Raw genomic sequence first — 20,130 nt, forward strand, 5'->3', positions numbered from 1 at the left:
CTTCATGCTGCGGGGGTGGGGGGCTCTCCCTTTCCAGGAAGTGAAGGGCCCCATGTGAGTCCAGATTCTTTCTGTCACTGGTAAACCCAATCCTTATCATTGCTTTGCTGAGTTGAAAGATGTTGGGTTCAAATTCATCAGACTCTCATCCTATAACATTGTCCAGATCCTACCTCTCCAGCCCCTCTGCCCCATGTTTCCAATGGGCTAATGACACTCATGCCTATCACCTAAGATGGTCTCCATGTGATATTTGTGCAAGGAGGGTGAGATGGGAGCACGCCAGACCCCTGAGAGCCAGTTTGGGTTGAAAAGCAACCTCCAGTTGACCAGTCTCTCTTCCCCTTTGCCTGTAGATTTTCCAGGAATTGGAAGATTATGATGTTTCTGATGCCTTCGGGGTGTCCCGGGAGGATGGGTCCTTCTGGTGGGCTGGACTGGCAGCCCGACGCCGCCGGCGCTCCTCCGCCTTCCCGTGGCCCTGGGGCATCACCAAGGACTCTGGGTCTGCCTTTGCTGTAAGGACAGGGGGCCTTCGACCCACCGCCCCTTCCAAGCTCCTCTCCTCTTGAAACAAACAATCTCGGGGATATAGAAATGATCAAGGTGGAAGTTCCCAAACTTTTATTGGGGCAGAACTAGTTTTTGATTCTCCCCGATAAGGGCTCATAGTGGACCCTCCTGATTTGCAAGGCAGATGGGGTGTCAACCGATAACTTGAACTTGGCGCGGAGCAAAGACATTAAGGGTGCTTTGCTGGAAGGAAAACCTTTATACTGGGGGCAGGCAGCCATGCTCTCTCAGGTGGCAGGTTCACCCCTGCTGACATTCGTAGCTCGTATCTGTCCTCTTTCCTGGCTGTGGGCGCCGGGGGTGCCAGGGCATGCAGTAGGCGCAAGCATCATTCTAGATCATGCCACATTAGGATGCTGGCAGTCTCCACTTCTCCACTCGAATGCATGGCACATATGTGGGTGCTTTTCATCCCAGTTTTAAAATCATTTAAAACACTCTGTTTTTATTATGGAAAGTTTTCAGACTTATGGAAAAGTTGAACAAGTTAACAAACACCTATATACCCACCACCTAGATCCCACAATTAACATTTGCTATAGTAGCTACAGAATACATTACACGTCTGTATCTGTCTGTACCCATATTTGCAGGTGTATCTATATCTGGATTGGAACAGGTGATGTTTCAATTACACATTTGTTGAAGGCCTGGCAGCGTGAACTCCTGGGCCCTGGCAGCTTTTGCAATTAGGAGGTGATGGCTCTGAGTCCAAGCAACTGGGCTCATATTCCTTGTTCCCAAAGTAGAGCTGGCCAGTCCAGAATGGGGCTTCCCTGCAATTGAGTTGCTCCCAGTATTTCCTTTTAAAGATTTTATTTATTTGAGAGAGAGAGAAAGGGTGTACAAGTGAGGGGAGGGACAGAGGGAGAAGCAGGCTCCCTGCCAAGCAGGGAGCCCAACGTGGAGCTCAATCCCAGGACCCCAAGATTATGACCTGAGCTGCAGGCAGACATTTAACTGACAGCATCACCCAGGCGCCCTTCTCCCAGTATTTAGCAGTGATGAAGGTAAGAGCAGTCGCATTTGCAGTCAGCTGCCTCTGGTTTAGATCAGGCAAGGTGCCAACTGATTTTTTTTTTTTAATGGTGAAATTCACAATTAGTAGAATTAACAGGAAGATGAACCATTTTAAAGTGGACAATTGGGTGGCATTTAGGACACTGACAATGTTGTGCAGCCAGCACCTCTGTCTAATTCCAGAACATTTTCATCACCTCAAAAGGAAACCCCATCCCCATGAGCAGTCAGTCACTCCCCATACTCCTCCTTCAGCCCCTGGCAACCATGAATCTACGTTCTGTTTCTGTGGATTTGTCTGTTCTGGACATTTCACATAAATGGAATCATACATGTGGCTTTTTGTGCCTGGGCCACAGATGTGCTGGCCTTCCCACTGCTGTACCCTGCGTGGTCACTGGGTCCCACAATCCCTTCAGCCCATGTCACCAAGCTCAGAGCAGAGGATGGGCCCCCTGCCCCTACTGAGCCACAAAGCAAAGGTGATGCTGGGCAGTAGCCTCAAAGTGATAGAACTGTTGGGACCATCACATGCACTTGTCCACCGGGGTTCTGGGCCTTGTCTGTTGCTTAGGAAACTGGACTGGTGGTGATGACCAACCTGGTGAGCCTAAATCACCGACAGGATGGTGGCCTGTACACCGATGAGGCTGTCCCTGCCTTCCAGCCCCACACGGGAAGCCTGGTGGCAGCGGGGTCCTCCAGACAACCCCCCAGGTAATGGCTGCCTCCTGCAGGGTTGTCTGAACTCATACTATGGACACTGGGGACTGGATCATTCTCCAAGGCGGAGCTGTCCATGCACAGCAGGTGCTGAGCAGCAGCACTGGCCTCCACCCACCTGATGCGGATAGCACCCTTTTCCCCCCGTTGTTACAACCAGAAATGCCTTCAGATATTGCCTCTGCTAGGGGCAAAGTCCCTGCTGGCCCAGTGGGCTGGGGAACCAAGCACTTCAGCGCCCCACTCGGGTGTGTCAGGGTTGGGGGCGCAGAGGGAGCAAGGTACATCAGGAGCAGAGCTCTCTGAGACAGAGGGTTTGGGGTGGGGAGGTTAGCTGGGGTTTGACGCTCCCTCTCTCTGCTTAGAAATTTCTTTCTATTACCTCTTTCCTCCACCTGTTCCTTCCTCTTCCTTCTCCTCCTCTCTCTTGGCTTTGTCCTTCAATTCTCTGCCTTTTCGAGTTGAACACCAAGTAATATTCTTCAGTCTTTTATTGTAACTCTTCACATTTTAGCCTTTTGAAGGTTATGAATTTCCCTCAGAGTGCTGCTCTGGCAGCACCCGAGTTGTGCTGTGAAGCATTTCCATTATTTTTAAAAAAGATTTATTTATTTATTCATGAGAGACACAGACTGTGAGAGAGAGGCAGAGACACAGGCAGAGGGAGAAGCAGGCTCCATGCAGGGAGCCCGATGTGGGACTCGATCCCGGATCCTGGGATCACAACCTGAACAAAAGGCAGGCCCCCAACCGCTGAGCCACCCAGGCGTCCCAAGTGTTTCCATTATTGCTTGGTTCCAAATAGGTTCTAACTTTGGGGGCTGTGTCTTATCCAGAAGTGGACACGTTGTAAATTTTCAGAGTGGTATTTTAAATTATTATTTTTAAATATGTTTTGTAAATTGTGTCAGATATGCATTGCAGCTGGTGAACCTATTTGTTATCTGTTGTCTGGTTCTTACTTTGGAGGCTTTTTGTGTGGCCATTTTTTTTTTTTTTTGTAAATGCTGGCGTCTTCTTGAAAAGAAGATCCAAGGCCCCATCAATTCTGTACAGGGCTCTCTATGCCTGCTTTAGGTCAAACCTATTGATGGTGAACCATATTCCTACGTACTTCTTGTTTGTCTGCTTGCTCACTTATCAATGGCTGAGAGAGAAGGATTCACATTTCCCCCTTAGATTTGTGGCTTTATCCCTGGAGTCCTGGAAAGCTTCATTTCACAGGAGTTGGTGTTTTCTCCTCTTGCCTGTCTTGTCCTCACCCCCCCACCCCTTCTTTCTCACCCTCTTCTCCTGCTGCCTCTCTTACTACCTTCTCAAGCCCAGGTCTCAGCCAGCTTGCTGGGGAAGGGGAAGTGTTCTAAAGACCTTGTCTCCCCACTCTCTCTGGATTTAGGGGCTGGCAGGCCTTGGCTGTACTCCCTCCTGCCCATTGCTCCCAAAAGGGGCACAGAACTGAGGGGCGGGGGCTAGGGTCAGTGTGGTCAGTATCAGGTATCTCTGGAGATCTTGGGGGTGGATCCCACACTCCTCAGTGCTTATTCTGAGCCAGGAGTGGCCCAGAGGATCCCCTGCCCTGGCAGACCTTGTCCACAAAAGCCCTCTCCATCTTTCATACCCTCTCTATCTAGATTGAGATCCTGGGTACTTTGTTCTCCAAGGTTCTTCCTGCGTGGGCTGCATACTTAGCGGGGTGTAGCAGGCCCACCAGGATCTTAGTTTCCAAACTTCCAAACTCCAAATCATGGCACAGGCAGACCATGAATACTTTGGATGCATATGGAGGCATTTCTAGAATGTGGTTGGATGAGGGAGGTGAAACACTGGCCTCAGGGCCTCCATCCACCAGACACTACCTCTGGGGCCCTGACCGTCTCGTGTGCAGGAACCCCAAGAACTTGGCCTGGAGTGGGTATGAAAGTAATTTTCTGAAATCCCAAACTATGAAGGCAATTGTAAATCCTGGTGTAGAAAGGCATAAGGCATGCCTTCAAAAGGAAGTGTCTGTGACTTTTTATAATTGGATGACACATCCATGCATCTGTATTCTGAGGACAAGATATTTTTTTTAACCATATGCAATGGTTAAAATTTTTTCAAGCAGTGTGAAAGTTTACATAATTAAATGTAAGTCTCTCTCCTACCTCTAGACTTTCCATTCCCTTGTTTAGAGGCAACCACGGTCAATAATTTCTTAGACATCCTTCTAGAAATTTTCTGTACATATACAAGGATTTTCTTAAGATTTATTTATTTTAGAGAGAGAGTACGCATACACAAGCAGGAGGAGCAGAGAGAGGGAGAGAGAATCCCAAGCAGACTCACTGCTGAGCACAGAGCCTGATCTAGGGCTTGATCTCAGGACCTGAGCTGAAACCAAGAGTTGGACATTTAAGTGACTGTGCCACCCAGGCGCCCCACACAAGGATATTTTAAAATAATAATAAATTTAAATAATAATAAAAATAAATAATAATAATAACAATAATAATAAATAAAATAATTTTTAAAAGCAATGAGAGAACACTATAGTATGTTCTGGGCTTCCCTTTTTAAAGTCTACAATTAAAATAAATAAATAAATAAAGTCTACAATAAGTCTTGGAGAGACCAATCCATCTCTATATACTGGCACTGAGCTCACTCCGTTAGACTGATGTGTAGCATCCCACTGCATGAATGTACTACCATTTGATTAACCCAACCACACTCTTGATGGATATTTTTGGCTATTTGCTGCCACAAACCAGTCCATTTGTCTGTCCTGGCACATGTATCCATGGGTCTTTCCAGGGTTCATTCCTCAGAGAGGTCCTGCAGGTTAAAAGGATGCGAGCAGTTTTTTAAAAAGATCTTATTTATTTATTCATGAGAGACACACAGAGAGAGGCAGAGATGTAGGCAGAGAGAGAGGCAGGCTCCATGCAGGGAGCCTAATGCGGGACTCGAGCCTGGGACTCCAGGACCACGCCCTGGGCCAAAGGCAGGCACTAAACTGCTGAGCCCTGGATATGAGCATTTTTAATTTTGTGAAGTTTTGCAACTTTCAAGTAGGGCTTGTTTGCTGCTATTATTATTATTATTATTTTATTTTGAAGAACAAGATAGTCCCTGAGGAAGGTGGGCTGTGAGGCTCCTGAGAATGAACCCAGAATGAAAGTTCTTTGGGAAGCAGAGAGGGGTTGGGGGTGGTGATGGTGCATAGCTCAATGTCATGATGCAGAAAAATGTGGCAAGCCCAGCAAGGGAAATTAGCAAAGGGGAGGACATGGAGGGGTCCCTGCGACCCTACTTACCTTCTAAACCCAGGATGTGAAGTGCCACTGTCGATTGAAGGCAAGTCTGTCAAACCTTTGGTGCCTCACTTCTACGAGTCCTCAAGTAGAATGTTAACCCTGCCGGGTAAAATAATTAGCACGTTCCATCCTAATTGGGTAGAATGTTAACTGGCAGCCAAGAGAATTAACCCGCTACATCCTAACTGAATAGAATGTTAGCCTTTACAGGTAAGACTTAATGTGTTACGTTCTACTTGGGTAGATGTTTAGCTGCCAGGTAACAGAATTAAGATATGCCCATGACATTTTATCATTTCTTTTTAAATTTTTCATAGAGCAGAGAAGAGGAAAAGGACCTTTTTCCCCGAAACATGGATTTGGCGTTGTCTCAACATCAGGTACAGTGAACTTTTATTTTTTTAATTTTTTTTACAATAAGATGACTTTTCTTCGCTGTTTGCGGGCTGACTCAGAGACACTCAGGCAAGTCCAGATTATTCCCAGTGGGTTTGCTTTCAGATCTGACATCAACATCTGAGTAAGACTTTGGGCATCCTTTTCTAACACATAAAACCCAAAGCCATGAAGTCAGCCCCAAATCCCACTGCAGCCCTGGACATCTGCTCAGGAAATACGAAATGCAGGGTCTTCGTGCCTCTTATGACTCCCACTTGGGGTAACTCTATCTGCTCTGTTTGCAGAACGAGCTCATTAAAACAATTACAGTTCCTTGGAACATGAACTTGACCCCGCCCCCCACGCCTCCCTCACTCCTCAGGGGACTCGGGCTCCTGCCCACAAAACAGGATGCTTTTCTCAGCATATTTCCTTTCCCTATTTCCCCCCTTTCAGTTCTTTTTGAAGAAGTCCTGCTGTGCCAAATTCCTGCCAGATGCTGTTGGCTTTTTTCCTTTCAATGCTCAGTGTCAGAACACCAGTGGTACTAGTAGAAGGTGATGGTGGCCTGCCCTGGGAAACTAGTTAGGCATGAAAGGTCAGATACCCCCAGGGCCATGGGTGGGTTTACTGCTGAGCTGCCCCCCCCCTTTCTAGACATGAGATGCCATGGCATGTGGTCATCACAGAAAGGAGCTCACAGCTGGGGGCTGCTCAGGCTGCTTTCACAATAAATGGGAAAGACTTAACTCCTCGTCAGAACAGATCCAGATGATTGCATTTCGTTCTAGGGATCTAAATCTAAGATGGGCTATCTGTCTATCCTTTGGGTGTACAGTCCTTTTGGGTGTATACCCAGAAGTGGAATTGCTGGCTCATACGGTAATTCTATGTTTAATTGTTAGAGGAACTGCCATACTCCGTTTTCCGGAGTGGCTGTAGCATTTTACATTCCCACTAACAGTACACAAGGGTTCTTTTTTGGACCCTTCTATATTTGATGGAATTTGGGGCACCTGGGTAACACAGTCAGTTAAGTTTCAATAATTGGTTTCAGCTCAGGTCATGATCTCAGGGCCATGAGATCAAGCTCTGCCTCAGGCTCCATGCTCAGCACAGAGTCTGCTTGGGATTCTCTCTCTCTCTTTCTCTCTCTCCACTCCCCCTTAAATAAGTAAGTATATCTTCTAAAACTTTTAAGAAAAATGTTTCAGTAGAATTCACCAGTGAAGCCATCAGGTCCAGGATTTTTCCTTGTAAAGAGATTTTTGGCTTAGTGGTTGAGCATCTGCCTTCAGCCTAGGGTGTGATCCTGGAGTCTGGAATTGAGTCCCACATTGGGCTCCCTGCATGGAGCCTGCTTCTCCCTCTGCCTGTGTCTCTGCCTCTCTCTCTCTGTCCCTCATAAATAAATAAAATCTTTAAAAAAAAAGAAATATAATGAGTCACATCTGTAATTTCCAATTTCCTAGTGCCAGGTTATAAAGGGCAGAAAGAAAGAAGTGGAGTTCATTTGAATCATATATTTTATTTAACCCAACAGATATCCCCAAGTATTATTCTTTTTTTTTAATTTTTTTTTATTTTATTTATGATAGTCACACAGAGAGAGAGAGAGAGGCAGAGACACAGGCAGAGGGAGAAGCAGGCTCCATGCACCGGGAGCCCGATGTGGGATTCGATCCCGGGTCTCCAGGATCGCGCCCTGGGCCAAAGGCAGGCGCCAAACCGCTGCGCCACCCAGGGATCCCCACCCAAGTATTATTCTTTCAACAGGCAATCAATCAAAAAATTATTGATGATACATTTTATGTTTGTTTGTTTTGTACTGTGTGAGTTTCCCATAGCTGCTGTCACAAAGTACCATAGACTGGGTGACTTAAAACAACAGAGATTTATTCTCTCATGGTTTTGGAGGCTAGACATCCAAGATCAAGATATGGGCAGGGTTGCGCTCCCCCTGGAAGCTCTGGGGGAGAATCCTTCGGGACCTCTTCCATCCTCTGGGGGCTCTGATGCTCCTCATCCCTCCCATCTCCACCTCTGTCTTTACATGGTTTCCTCCTCTGTGTCTGAGTTTCCTTCTTAGAAGGATGCCTCATCTTTAGATTGGGGCCCACCGTATTCCAGCATGACCTTGTCTTAACTAATTTGATCTGCAAAGACCCTGTTTCCAAATAAGGTCACATTTGCCAGGGACTGGGGGTTCAGGCTTGGATGTACCCTTCTGGGAGACACAAGCATGTCCCACATGACAGGTCTCCTCAATTCAGTTCCCCACCACCCCCAAACTGGGCGGGGCAGGCACTGCCAGTGTCATTACGGCTGAATCCTCGTGGCGGGTGATCCTGTGTTCACGGTTGTCCCGAGAGCCATGTGCATTTCTGATGACATGAGTTTGGGCCGAGGGGTGGCTTTCTCCTGTCACACGCTGGGTGGTGCCTCAATGCTGCATTCGCAGCTGCAGGGGATGCCTCCCTGGGCCCCCAGGCCTTAGCACAGCCCCCTATCCCCACCTGGCTACCTGGGCATGGCCCCGGAGAAGGGCCCACGGTTGTCCCTCCTTCTGCAGTGACCCATCCGGCGAGGAGATGCTCAGCATGCAGGTCCCGGACTCCATCACCAGCTGGGTGGGTGAGGCAGTGGGTCTGTCCGAGGCTTGGGGCCTGGGTGTCGCCGTGCCTGCCCCGCTGAAGACCTTCAAGCCTTTCTTTGTTGACTTCACGCTGCCCCCCCACGTGGTCCGCGGGGAGCAGGCCAAGGTCCCGCTCAGCATCTACAACTACATGGGCACCTGTGCCGAGGTACTAAAGCCACCCTCCCCACCCTGCAGCCTTCCCAGTGCCTGGGGGTGGGGGGTGGACGTGGCACCTGTGAGGCAGGGATGAGGATGGGGCAGCCTGAGCTGTCCCCTTGGAAGGGGACAGAGCAGCTCCGTGACTGGGGAGAGGGGGCCATGGAAGGGGCAGCCTCTGTGTTAAGGGGGAGGCAGGGGCAGGAAGTCCTGGAGGTCAGCAGGACGGGGGCTCAGTGTCCCCATGCACATGGGCATGCTCACCCTCCGTAGCCGCACTGTTCCCCTGGTCGGTGTTGCGGTTTGCACAGACGTCAGGGAGAGAGGCTGTGCTACCCATGACTACGGGGGAAATGGGTTGGCACGCACGAAGAACGGTGACCACAGAAGGGCCACCGACCTTGCTGATGCTGTGGAAGCTCCAGGGGCTGTTCTCGGGGGACTTTTCGGCCCACCCTAGCCTCTTCTCAAAGAAAGTGGAAAAGGCAACTCCCTCGGTTTCTCGCAGCTTCCGTAACAAAGTAGTGCGACCTGGGAGGCATGAAACAATAGAAACTTGAAACTTGTTCTTTCACAGTTTTGGAGGCCAGAGTCTAAGGCTCCAGGGTGGTCAGGGTGGGTTCCTCCCAGAGGCTCTAAGGGAGCTCCCCCTCGTGCCTCCAAACTGCAGCCTGTCTTCACGTGGCCTTCCCTTGTGTGTCTTCCCTCTGTCAATGTCTCTGTGTCTGTGGTTCCTCTTCTAAAGATCCCAGTCCTGCTGGAGTACAGCCCACACCAATAACCTGATCGTGACTTAGCGACCTCCGCAGAGACCCCGTTTCCAAATAAGATCATGTTTACAGGTGACAGGGGTTTAGGACTTCATAATAGCCACAACTGAACCCATAACAGCTACCCCAAGGGGGCAGACTTAGGGCCGACCTCGGAGGCTGGGGAGGATTTCAGGCCCTGTGGATGAGTAAGGACAGCAGGCAAGGGGGGCTTGTGAGACCGGGTGTGTCCATGATGGGAAATGGGGCTTCGGGGAGTCTGGGTCTGTGTAACAGTGCAGCTTGGAGAGGCTAGAACCCACTCACTACCTTTGTAATCCTTTAAGCCCTGGCAAGGCCTGGAGGTCAGCTGGTGGGAGGAAGGAAGGGAGATGGGGAGGGTTCTCCACAGTTAGGGGTAGCCCTTGGGGTTGAGGTTGAAAGCCAAGGCTGTGGGTGGAGGAGTGAGTCGGGTGCAGGATCAGGGGTCCATCTGGGAGCAGGCCTGCCGTCTGCAGGTCTCAGCCTCACCCCAACAAGCCACACTCTGGGGACATGGCTGACATCCCCCTGGCCCTGCCCAAGTATGTGGGGAGCCCCCAGGGCCATTGGCTCATTCCATACCAAGGGCAAAGGATGTGACCTGCAGCCTCAACCAGATACTGACTGTGGAAACTAAGAGATTTCATCCCCAAATCCCAGATTTCCATTTTTTCCTGAAAAAATGAGGACATCTGGCTAGAGAGAAATTAGATTTTGCAACTTGTGGGGTGCCCAAGGCTGCTGAGGGTTCAGGACATTCACACTTCGCTGGCCCCAGAAGACTGGACTTTCGCTTGGCATTTCTATTTACGGCCTTATTTTGCCTCAGTTTCCCTATCTGTAAACTCAGCGTGAGAGCTCAACCTGGCCCCGGTCACCCCCACTGGCTTCTCTGGGGCAGGAGGGAAAGAGTAGGTGTGAGGACCCCTCATGAGTGTCCACGGGGATGGTTGTGGTCTGTGATCACTTCTGGGCCTGGCCTGGAGCCGGGGACAGCAAGCATTCTGAGCCGGGTTGAAGGTGACCTTGAGCTTTACCTGAGATGCTTTACTCCTTTTTTGCCCTTTGCAAATGCTATGCGTCCCCTGAATGATTATATCTGCCCAAAAGCATGTTGCACGCGATGGCATGTGACGGCCTGAAGGTTAGTAAAGGGCCTCTCGCGCTGCTGTCTGGCTGGCACAGGATGAGCTCGACACTGTGGTGTTTACATTTGACTTTCCTGCTGGTGTTTCTTTGACTTTATAGAAGAGCCACATATTCGTGTACTGTCACCTAGGAGCTTCTTGTCCCTTCAGCCTTTAATTAATGGAAAATTTTAACTGGAAAAAAAATGCAGTCAGTACAGATTCCAAAATAGGAATGAAATATCAAGAGGTCACCAGAAAGGAGCCCCTAGATGTAAAACGCTGGTGATTCGCATTCATTGTCACTCAGAACCAATTGCCCAAGTGCTCAGTGTGTGCTGGGCCTTGTGTAGACCTCAGAGGACCCCAGGGCCCAGGGCATGGGGTCAACCTGTGTGTGACCTCGGGAGCGCTGACACCGCTAACGTCTGTGGCCAGTGCTGGCCTCGGGATTTTGCCTGCATCGATACCAAGCACCTGTGTGGGCCGAGGAGGAAGGGCTGTGAATGGGATCGTTCCCAGAGAGATAGGAAGCTCAGAGACGCATCGTTACATGTCCAAGTTCTCACGGGGAGTTTAGGGCAGAGCTATGCTAGAACTGGGTATTCACAGGAAGCCAGGCAAGCCCTGGGAAGGGGCAGCTCCCCTGACCTTGAGAATCTCCGGGCAACGTTTGAGTCAGGCACCAGGGCCTGGAAGGGCATCCCAGGAAGAGGGAACAGCATACACAAACAACAGAGGCAGGAGGCAGCTTAGCCTGTCCCAGGAACTGCCCAACACACAATCTGGCTGGGCTTTATGGTCTGCTGGGGAAAGCAGAGGAGAGAAGGTCAGAGCCTCGTGCATTCGTTTGGGTGAGAGCTGCTGTGGTGGAAACCAAGGCAGGGGCCAAGGGGGACATGTGGAGTAGGTTCAAAGCATGCAGCCCTAGAGCCTGGTGCCTGTATGGTCCATTCTCTGTCATTTTTTAAATATAGAGTATAGCCAGGAGGAATAGGACCCCAGTCTTAAAAATCTGGAATAAGTGCAGGCTGATCCCTGATCTATAGGATGGTTCCCCCCCCCACACACAAGGGGAGGGTCCTCGACGAATTGGCAGGCAGGACCCTCAGGTGCCCATTTTAGCTCCAACACTGGTGGCTGGTTTGTTGCGCATCCCCAAAGCACCAGGGAATCAGACCCATCTACACCCCCCAACACGGACAGCCGGTCCTTCTACCCAGGACCTTGGCTCTTGAGTTTTTTCTTTCTTCTTTGGGAGAACGCTGACTCAGAGGGATGTGGGGGCTCCTGACGCATCCTGCACCAGCTGTTCACCCTCTGGTCCAGCTGGGCTTGTCCTTTGGTAGGATTCAGATGCTCCATCCCACTTGCTGCTAGATTTTTCTCATCTCCTTTCCTCCCCATCACACATGCATGTGTGTGGGACTTATGCATGTTGATCCCCTGTGGCCTGGGGTCACTCGCGTTCTCTTTGGCTTCATTACTTTAGCTCCTCGTAGGCACCTGCACCCACTAGGTGCTTCATATATGCTGATTGGACAAATGGATGTGGACCAAACAGCCTGTTCTAGATTGGAAGGTATAACTGCACGTGCACGTAGAGACGCACATGCATGCACTCAAACATTGTGCATGATTATATGCATGCACATGTGTGTGCATATGCCACACTTACACACACACATAGGTATGCCCACAGAGATGCGTGCATGCATGGCACACAGGCGCACACACACAGAACTGTGTTGTGACACCACGGACCTCAGAAGAAGTGCTTTGCGGGGCCTGGAAAGGTGGAGCAGTCCCTCCCATCTGGTGCCCTGGGTGGATGTGGCAGGAGAACCTGCCCTTGAGTCAGCCTTGGTCCTGAGGGGAAGCTGGCTCTGTGGGGTGTCGGGGGTCTGAAGTGAAGAGGGGCCTTCCAGCAAGACAATGGTGAATAGTCGGTTCCGATTGGAAATGGAAAGGGGGCCTTCCGAGACGAGCATGGCTTTTGGAGAGGGTTGATGCTGTGGGCGGTGTGATGTGCTGGGAGGGCGCACACATCCCGGGCACCACGAGCAGCGTCCCACCCTCTGCAGGTGTACGTGAAGATCTCTGTTCCCAAGGGCATCCGGTTTGTCGGGCACCCAGGCAAACGCCATCTGACCAAGAAGATGTGCGTGGCCTCTGGGGAGACGGAGCCTGCCTGGGTGGTTCTCTCCTTCAGTGACCTGGGCATCAGCAATGTCACAGGTGAGGCCCCTGCTGCCTCAGGCATCCCTCCACCCTCTGGGCCACCGCCAGTTCCGCGTGCTGAAGCCAGGCACAGGTGCGGGGTGGGCAAGGCAGTAGATGAGGTCAGGAGGGCAGCTGGGGAGGCAGGACATCAGGAGGTAGGGCAGGGTGGTCCGGTCCCTGGGGGCGAGGCCCGAAGCTTCACCTCGAGGATGCTGAGCTTAGGGGCCACACCAGCATAGCACACATATGCGTGCACACATGCTTGCACAACACGTGTGGCACACCTGCACACACACCACGTGGGATGAGGGGGAGGGACGGTCCGGCTCCCTGCTGGGTGGGAGCCTGTTCTGACAGCAAGCACCTGAGCTCTCAAATCTCCGCAGCCAAAGCCCTAGCTTACGGAGAAACAAGCTGCTGCAGGGATGGGCAGTCCATCAAACACACGGAGGAGAGCTTCGCTGACCGGAGGGTCCCCACCGGGAGGGATCACATCAGGCGCAGTGTGATGGTTGAGGTAAGCCCGTGTCCTCACCAAGGACACTTGGCCAGGGCCCGATTCCATCAACCCTGGGCTTGGGCGGGGAGTAGCGGGGGGAGTGCTGGCTGGAGTATGTGGTCTCTGCCCAGGGCTGGGGCAGCTCCCATGGCTCCTGCTCTCAGTCCTGGGGCAGGTGAAGGGCCTCTGCATTTCCTCACTAGAGGACTGCAGCATCCAGCCCCCTGTGGTGCAGAGTGACATGTGGTAAAGCAGCCTGGGACTGACAAGGGCTGCAGGGAAGTGTCCTCTGCCCCCCACGCTGACCATCTTGGAGGGCAGTGCACCTCCACCTCCGACTTCCTATTTGTCACAGGCAGTTGTAGGGATTGGGACCTGGTATTTGGAGGCTTGTCATTAGGATGCCCAGGCAGAGAGGACACAGCACCTAGACCACAGGGGCCCAGATGTTGGTGTCTTATTGACACCCCAGCTCCCTGCCCCCCGGCTGGGAATCTAGGATCTGCCACTTAGTGTCTCAGATAGTCCAATGCCGCTCCATACATCAGGGGTGCTCACACTCGCCTCCATAGTGTGGGAGGGCCAGAGAGAATGTACACGATGCCTTGCAGTCCTGGGCATGCAGTGGCAGTGATGCCCTATCTTTATGGGCGCTGCTCGGACACCTCAGGGCCCAGAGCCCTGCTGAGAAACTCACGCTGCCCCAGTGGCGCCGATGAAACTCCTCACAGCATCCCGAGTGTGCGCCCCTCCCCAGTGGCCCAGCTGCAAACAGCTGCCCTCTGTCCTGGCTGTGGTCCTGGCAGTGCTGAGCACGAATGATTTCCATCAGCGCCCGGAGTCACGCACGCACTGGGCAGTACTCCCAGGGGTGGACGAGTCATTGGCACAGCGTTGTTGATGTGACGTGATGGATTCCTCTGGGACAGGCGTGTCATCTGATGAGGAATGAAGTGTCCGTGAGCTGGCAGGATGGGATGGCCTCAATGGGAAACCCAGAGACCCCTGGCAGCCTCTTGTTCAGCCCGAGCACGCTCCCTGGCCCACTGCCCACCCTCCTGTAGCCAGAGGAGATGGCGCGCCGTGCGGAGCATCCAGGCTGACTGGCAGGCCTAGAGCTCTTGCCGCCTCCATCTGTGGAAGGAATTTCTCAATGCACAGAGAAGGATTCTTTCTTTCTTTTTTTTTTTTAAGATGTTTTTAAAGATTTTATTTATTCATGAGAGAGAGAGAGGCAGAGGCAGAGACACAGGCAGAGGGAGAAGCAGGCTCCATGCAGGAAGCCTGATGTAGGACTCGATCCTGGGACTCCAGAGTCACACCCTGGGCCAAAGGCAGGCGGTGAACTGCTGAGCAACCCAGGGATCCCCTAAAGATTTTATTTATCTATTCATGAGAGACACACAGAGAGAGGCAGAGACACAGGCAGAGGGAGAAGCAGGCTCCCTGCAGGGAGCCTGATGTGGGACTCGATCCCAGGACCCCTGGGATCACGCCCTGGGCCAAAGGCAGACACTCAACTGCTGAGTCACCCAGGTGTCCCACACAGAGAGGAATTCTCAGGGACCGCTGTGCCTGGGCCGTGCCTCCCATTCCCACTGCTCAGCACTTAGCAGTCTGCTCTGCCTGCAGAATCTGCCAGCACAGCTTCGTGCAAGCTGTCCTGGAGGCAGGAGGTGACATTTAGACAGCAGAGGACCCAAGATGTCAATGCAAAAAAACCTGAAGGGTGAATTGGAAAAAGGGATTTCTGAGACAGGAGGTGGCAGATGTGTGTCTTGATAAAGCGGCAGTACCCTTTTCCTCCTCCACCGCACCAGGGAGCTCTGGGTGCATGGTTTGTTTGCTGGATCGGTTATTTGGTGGACATTGCATGCCATCTGCTGGGGAGGAGACTGCAGATGACAGTAACACATTCCCAAGAGGCTTACGGGAAGCGGGTGACAGTTATTTCCCATTGTGTGTGCTCTATGGGATGGAGGGGGAGCCAGTGTCACCCTGCCTGGCTCCCCGGCTACCTCCTACACCAGGAGGACAGAGGTGGGGACCATGGCAAGCATGACAAGCCTAGGAGCAGTTGGTGAGTGGGTTTGACCAGAGTCTGGAGAAGGGGAATGAACCTCAGTTTCCCCACCTTGGCCTGGGAAGTAGGCAGCCTGGTCCTTCTCCGTGTCCCTGTGATGTCAGCATTGCCCTGCAGGGTCTAGACCCAGAGCCACTGCCATGGAAATGTGGCCACTGCCCTGTGCTGACCACCCCTGCGACACTCAGTTCTCCCCATCTCTCTGTTGCAGCCGGAAGGAGCCCCCCGTGCGTACACCTACAGTGTTTTCTTCTGTCCCAATGGTGAGTCCCTGTACCTGCCCTGCTGAGGACGTGGACCCTTACTCCCACACTGTTGTAGCTCTCCCACTGCGAAGTGGATGCCTGCCCTTCCTGGGCTCAGAAGACACAGCAGCAGAGAATTGAGATGTCCAGGCTGGTGACAACCGTGAGCCAGAATGTGGGCCGGGGGTCTGCCCTGCAGCCCACAAATGTGGACTGGAGGCACCAATGAGAAGAGTCTGTGGGTGGGAATAGGGCTGTCCTTGGGGCCCTGGGGTGAGAAGGCCAGGATCCAGGGAAGGGGGGTCTTAGAGTCACATCAGGGAAAGCAAGACTGACCCAGAATCCTGGGCCTATAGAGAAAATAGGAAATTAAAGCGAGTTCCAAAAGGTGTGGGATTTGGGATCTGCCCCAGTCCCCTGAAATTGACATTATACTTGTACATGATCCATGAAAGCGAAATGAGAACAGAGTGCCCAGTGGACAGAATGGCCGGAGAAGTACCCTTCCATGCCTCTGCCTTGGCGGGGTCAGGGAAATGCTAGGTGGAACATGACCCTGGGCTGCTGGTGGGAGGGTCCACCCTCTCCCTGTCTAGGCCCTGCCAGAGGAGCCATCTAGCTTGGAGCTCAGGCCTAGCCTGGCACTGGGCAGTCTTCCAGCAGGCTTTGGCAGGTGGCAGAGCGAAGGAGTCCCTGGGGGTTGCCACTGCCAAGGCATTCAGCACAACTTGTCCCATGACCCACATGGACCACTCTAGACACAGGTTTCCTCTTGACACGTTTCCCCTTTTTTGGTAATAAATAGCAATATGGTACATATATGCTCAAATGATTTTTGACAGAAGTGCAAAAGCAATTCAATGAAAGAAGGTGAGCCTTTTCCACAAACAGTGCTGGAGTAATTGGACATCTATTGGCAAAAGCATGAACTTTGACCTAAAGATCCCATTTTACACAAGAATTAACTCAAATGGATTGTGAACTTACATGTAAAACTATAAAACTTTTAGAAAAAAATTGGGAGAAAATCTTTGGGATCTAGGCTAGGTGAAGAGTTTTTAGACATGATATTAAAAAGCATGACCCATAAAAGGAAACTGATGAGTGGACCTCATCAAAATTAAAAACTACTTTGCAAGGGGCACCTGGGTGGCTCAGTTGGGTGTCTGACTCTTGATCTCAGCTCAGGTGGTGATCTCAGGGTCATGAATTCAAGCCCAAATTGGGCTCCACAGGGCATGGAGCCTACTTCGAAGATAAAAAGCTGCTTTGCAAAAGATGTTGTTAAGAGGAAGAAATACAAGCTCCAGCCTGGGAGAAAATCTTTCCAAACCCAGATCTGACAGAGGACTAGCATCTAGAATATATAAAGAGCTCTAAAAATTCAACAATAAATAAAACAACCCAATTAGAAAGTGGGAGAAAGGAGGGACACCTGACACCTGGTTGGCTCAGTTGGTGGAGCATGCAACTCAATTTCAGGGTTGTGAGTTTGAGCCCCACGTTGGGTGTAGAGATAACTTAAAAAAGGAAAAAAGAAAACAGGAAAAATAAATAAACAGTTCACCAAAGGAGATACACATGGCAAATAAGTATATGAAAAGGTGTTCATCATTAACCATTAGCAAAGTGCACAATAAAGCACCATGAGTTATCAATGCACACTTACGAGGAAGACTAAAATTAAAAAAAAAAAGTTACCACAATAAAAGATGACCAGGATGTGGAATAAAGGGATCATTCATACATTTGCTGGTGGGAATTATAAAATGGTATGGCCACTGCTGGTAGTTTCTTAAAAAGCTACACATGCTCCAAGCTTAGCACCCAGAAATTGCACTACTAGACATTTATCCCAGAGAAATTAAGATTTATATTCACACAAATGTTCATATCAGCTTTATTTGTAATAGCCCCAAACTGGAAACAGTCTAGGTGTCCTTCAGTGGATGAATGGTTATACAAATCATGGTACATTTGTACCTTGGGATGCTATTCACTGGTAAAAAGGAATAAACTATTGATATTTGCAGCAACTTGGATGAAGGGAATTGAGTGAAAAAAAAAAACTTGATCCCAAAAGGGTCCATAAATGACTCCATTTATGGTATTTTTGAAATGACAAAATTTTAGAAATGAAAATCATATTACTCATTGCTGGGATGGCGAGGAAGGGTGTGGATATGGTGATAAAGGGCAATTAAAGGGATCCTGTACAAATAAAATTGGAGAAATATGAATAAGTTTAATGGTTTGTATCAATGTCAATATCCCAATTGTGATCCTGTAGTAGAATTTTGTGAGAAACCACTGGGGGATATTGAGTCGAGAGGACACAGTTTGGGTGCCTGGGCAGCTCGGTTGGTTAAGCGTCTGCCTTCACTCAGGTCATGATCCCAGGATCCTGGGATCCAGCCCCGCATCCAGCTCTCTACTCAGAGGGGAGCCTGCTTCTCCCTCTCCCTCTGCTACTCCCTTTGCATGTGCTCTCTGGTGCGCTATCTCACTCTCTCTGTTAAATAAATAAAATCTTAAAAAAAAAGAGGACACAGATCTTTCCATATTATTTCTTAACAGTTGTCTGTGAATCTGCAATTATCTCAGTAAATTTTAAATTAAAATCACTTTTAAAAGTGATGCGTGTGTGGGGCACCTGTGTGGCTCAGTTGGTTAAGGGTCTGACTACAGATTTTGGTTCAGGTCATGATCTCAGGGTTGTGAGTTCGAGGCCTGCAAAGGGGTGTATAGCCTGCTTAGGATTCACTCCTTCCCTCTGCCCCTCTCTCCCTAAAAAAAGTGGTACATGTGTACAAATATTGTAAGATTACAGTCGTATGAGGTACTTAGAGAAGTCAAAATCAGAGACAGGAAGTAGAATGGTGGGAGCCAGGGTCTGTGAGGAGAGGTTGGTGACTTGGTGTTTAATGGGGACAGAGTTTCAGTGTTGCAAGGTGAAAAGAGTTCTGGAGGCGGGCGGCGATGATGTTTGCACAATATGACTGTATTTGATACCACTGAACTGTACACTTAAAAATGGTTAAGGCCAATTTTACATTATGTGTATTTTACCACAATACAAAAATTGGGAAAACAAAAAGCAATACCTAACTATTACAGGGAACTTAGAAAGATAGAAATAGAAAGAAGGGAAAAAGAAGGGAAAATACCTCCTCTGGTTTGCATCCATAGATGACCTCTTCTGACATTTTGTTTTATTTGGTTCATAGATTGATTGTTGTTTGTTTTTTATTTTTTTGATTTTTTGATTGTTGTTTGTTTTAACATAGTTGTAACTCATGAACTATATAAAATTTGCATTCTGCTCTGCTCATTTCACATATCCTGAGCACTTTTCCTTGTTTCTGTAAAGTCTTTACAAACAATTCAAAACATCTCCAATATGTTCTATCAAATGTCTGCTCCATAATTTGACCATTATGGAATGTTTTGAAGTATTGTTGGACACATAGGTTGCTTCTATTTTTTACATCATAATTTACACTAGGCTGAATATATATTTATATTCAAGGTAAAGTCGGTTAATGTCTTTAACATGTTTATGGAGGTATAATTGATATACAAGAAATCATACGTATTTTAAGTGTACAGTTTGGTAAGTGTTGGCATATGTATATATCCATGAAACCATCACAACTAAGATCATGAGGATCTCCATTAACCCCCAAAGTCATGCTCCCTTGTAATCATTCACCCAGTCTACCCTTGTCACTGGGGAACTACTGACCTGCCTTCTGTCGCTGTAGGTTACTTTGCACTTTCTAGACTTCCATATAAATGGAATCATATAAAATGTACTCTTTTTATCTGGTATCTGTCACTCAGCATAAGAATTTTGAGATGCATCCATGTTGTGTGTACCAATAATTCAATCATTTTAAGGCTGAGTGGGACTCCACTGAATGGATGCATTGCACTTTTTTTATTCATTGACCTGTTGATGGATAATTTGAATTATTTCCAGTTTGGGGCTATTTCCAATAAAGCTGCTATGAATATTCACGAACAAGTCTTTGTATGGTGATATACTTTCCTTTCTCTTGAGTCACTACCTATGAGTGGAATGGCTAAATCATACAGTAGGTATGCATTCAACCTTTTAAGAAATGTTCACACTATTTTCCACAGTAATAGTACCATTTTGCATTCCCACCAGCAGGGGGGTGGGAATCATTTCCTTCCTCTCCTCACCCCACATTTGGGGTTGTCAGTCTGATTAATTTTAGCCCTTCTAATAAGCGTCTGATGGTATCTCATTGTGTTTTTAATGTGCATTTCCATCATTCAAGCATCTTTTCACGTGCCTGTTTACTACTGGTATATTTTTTGGGGGGGTGAAGTGGCTGTTCAAATCTTTTAA

General features: G+C 49.4%; 1 protein-coding gene across 9 annotated transcripts in view; it reads left to right on the top strand.

Annotated features, from left to right (window-relative positions):
- The window catches only part of CPAMD8 (C3 and PZP like alpha-2-macroglobulin domain containing 8), a 77,504-nt gene that overhangs the window by 29,847 nt on the left and 27,527 nt on the right, over positions 1-20,130 (top strand). For 8 of the 9 annotated variants that reach the window (XR_008666846.1, XR_008666847.1, XM_055343332.1 and 5 more), the window contains exons 17-23: positions 357-518; positions 2,168-2,310; positions 5,930-5,992; positions 8,563-8,794; positions 12,787-12,940; positions 13,312-13,442; positions 15,719-15,770. Coding sequence is in view for 7 of the 9 variants with exons in the window: in XM_055343332.1 (XP_055199307.1) it covers positions 357-518; positions 2,168-2,310; positions 5,930-5,992; positions 8,563-8,794; positions 12,787-12,940; positions 13,312-13,442; positions 15,719-15,770 (937 nt within the window). In the remaining 2 variants the exon portion in view is untranslated. The remainder of the gene's footprint in view (positions 1-356; positions 519-2,167; positions 2,311-5,929; positions 5,993-8,562; positions 8,795-12,786; positions 12,941-13,311; positions 13,443-15,718; positions 15,771-20,130) is intronic. The other variant, XM_055343337.1, reaches the window with a different exon arrangement.

This window comes from Nyctereutes procyonoides, unplaced genomic scaffold (assembly GCF_905146905.1).
Source record: "Nyctereutes procyonoides isolate TBG_1078 unplaced genomic scaffold, NYPRO_anot_genome, whole genome shotgun sequence".
Lineage (NCBI taxonomy): Eukaryota > Metazoa > Chordata > Mammalia > Carnivora > Canidae > Nyctereutes > Nyctereutes procyonoides.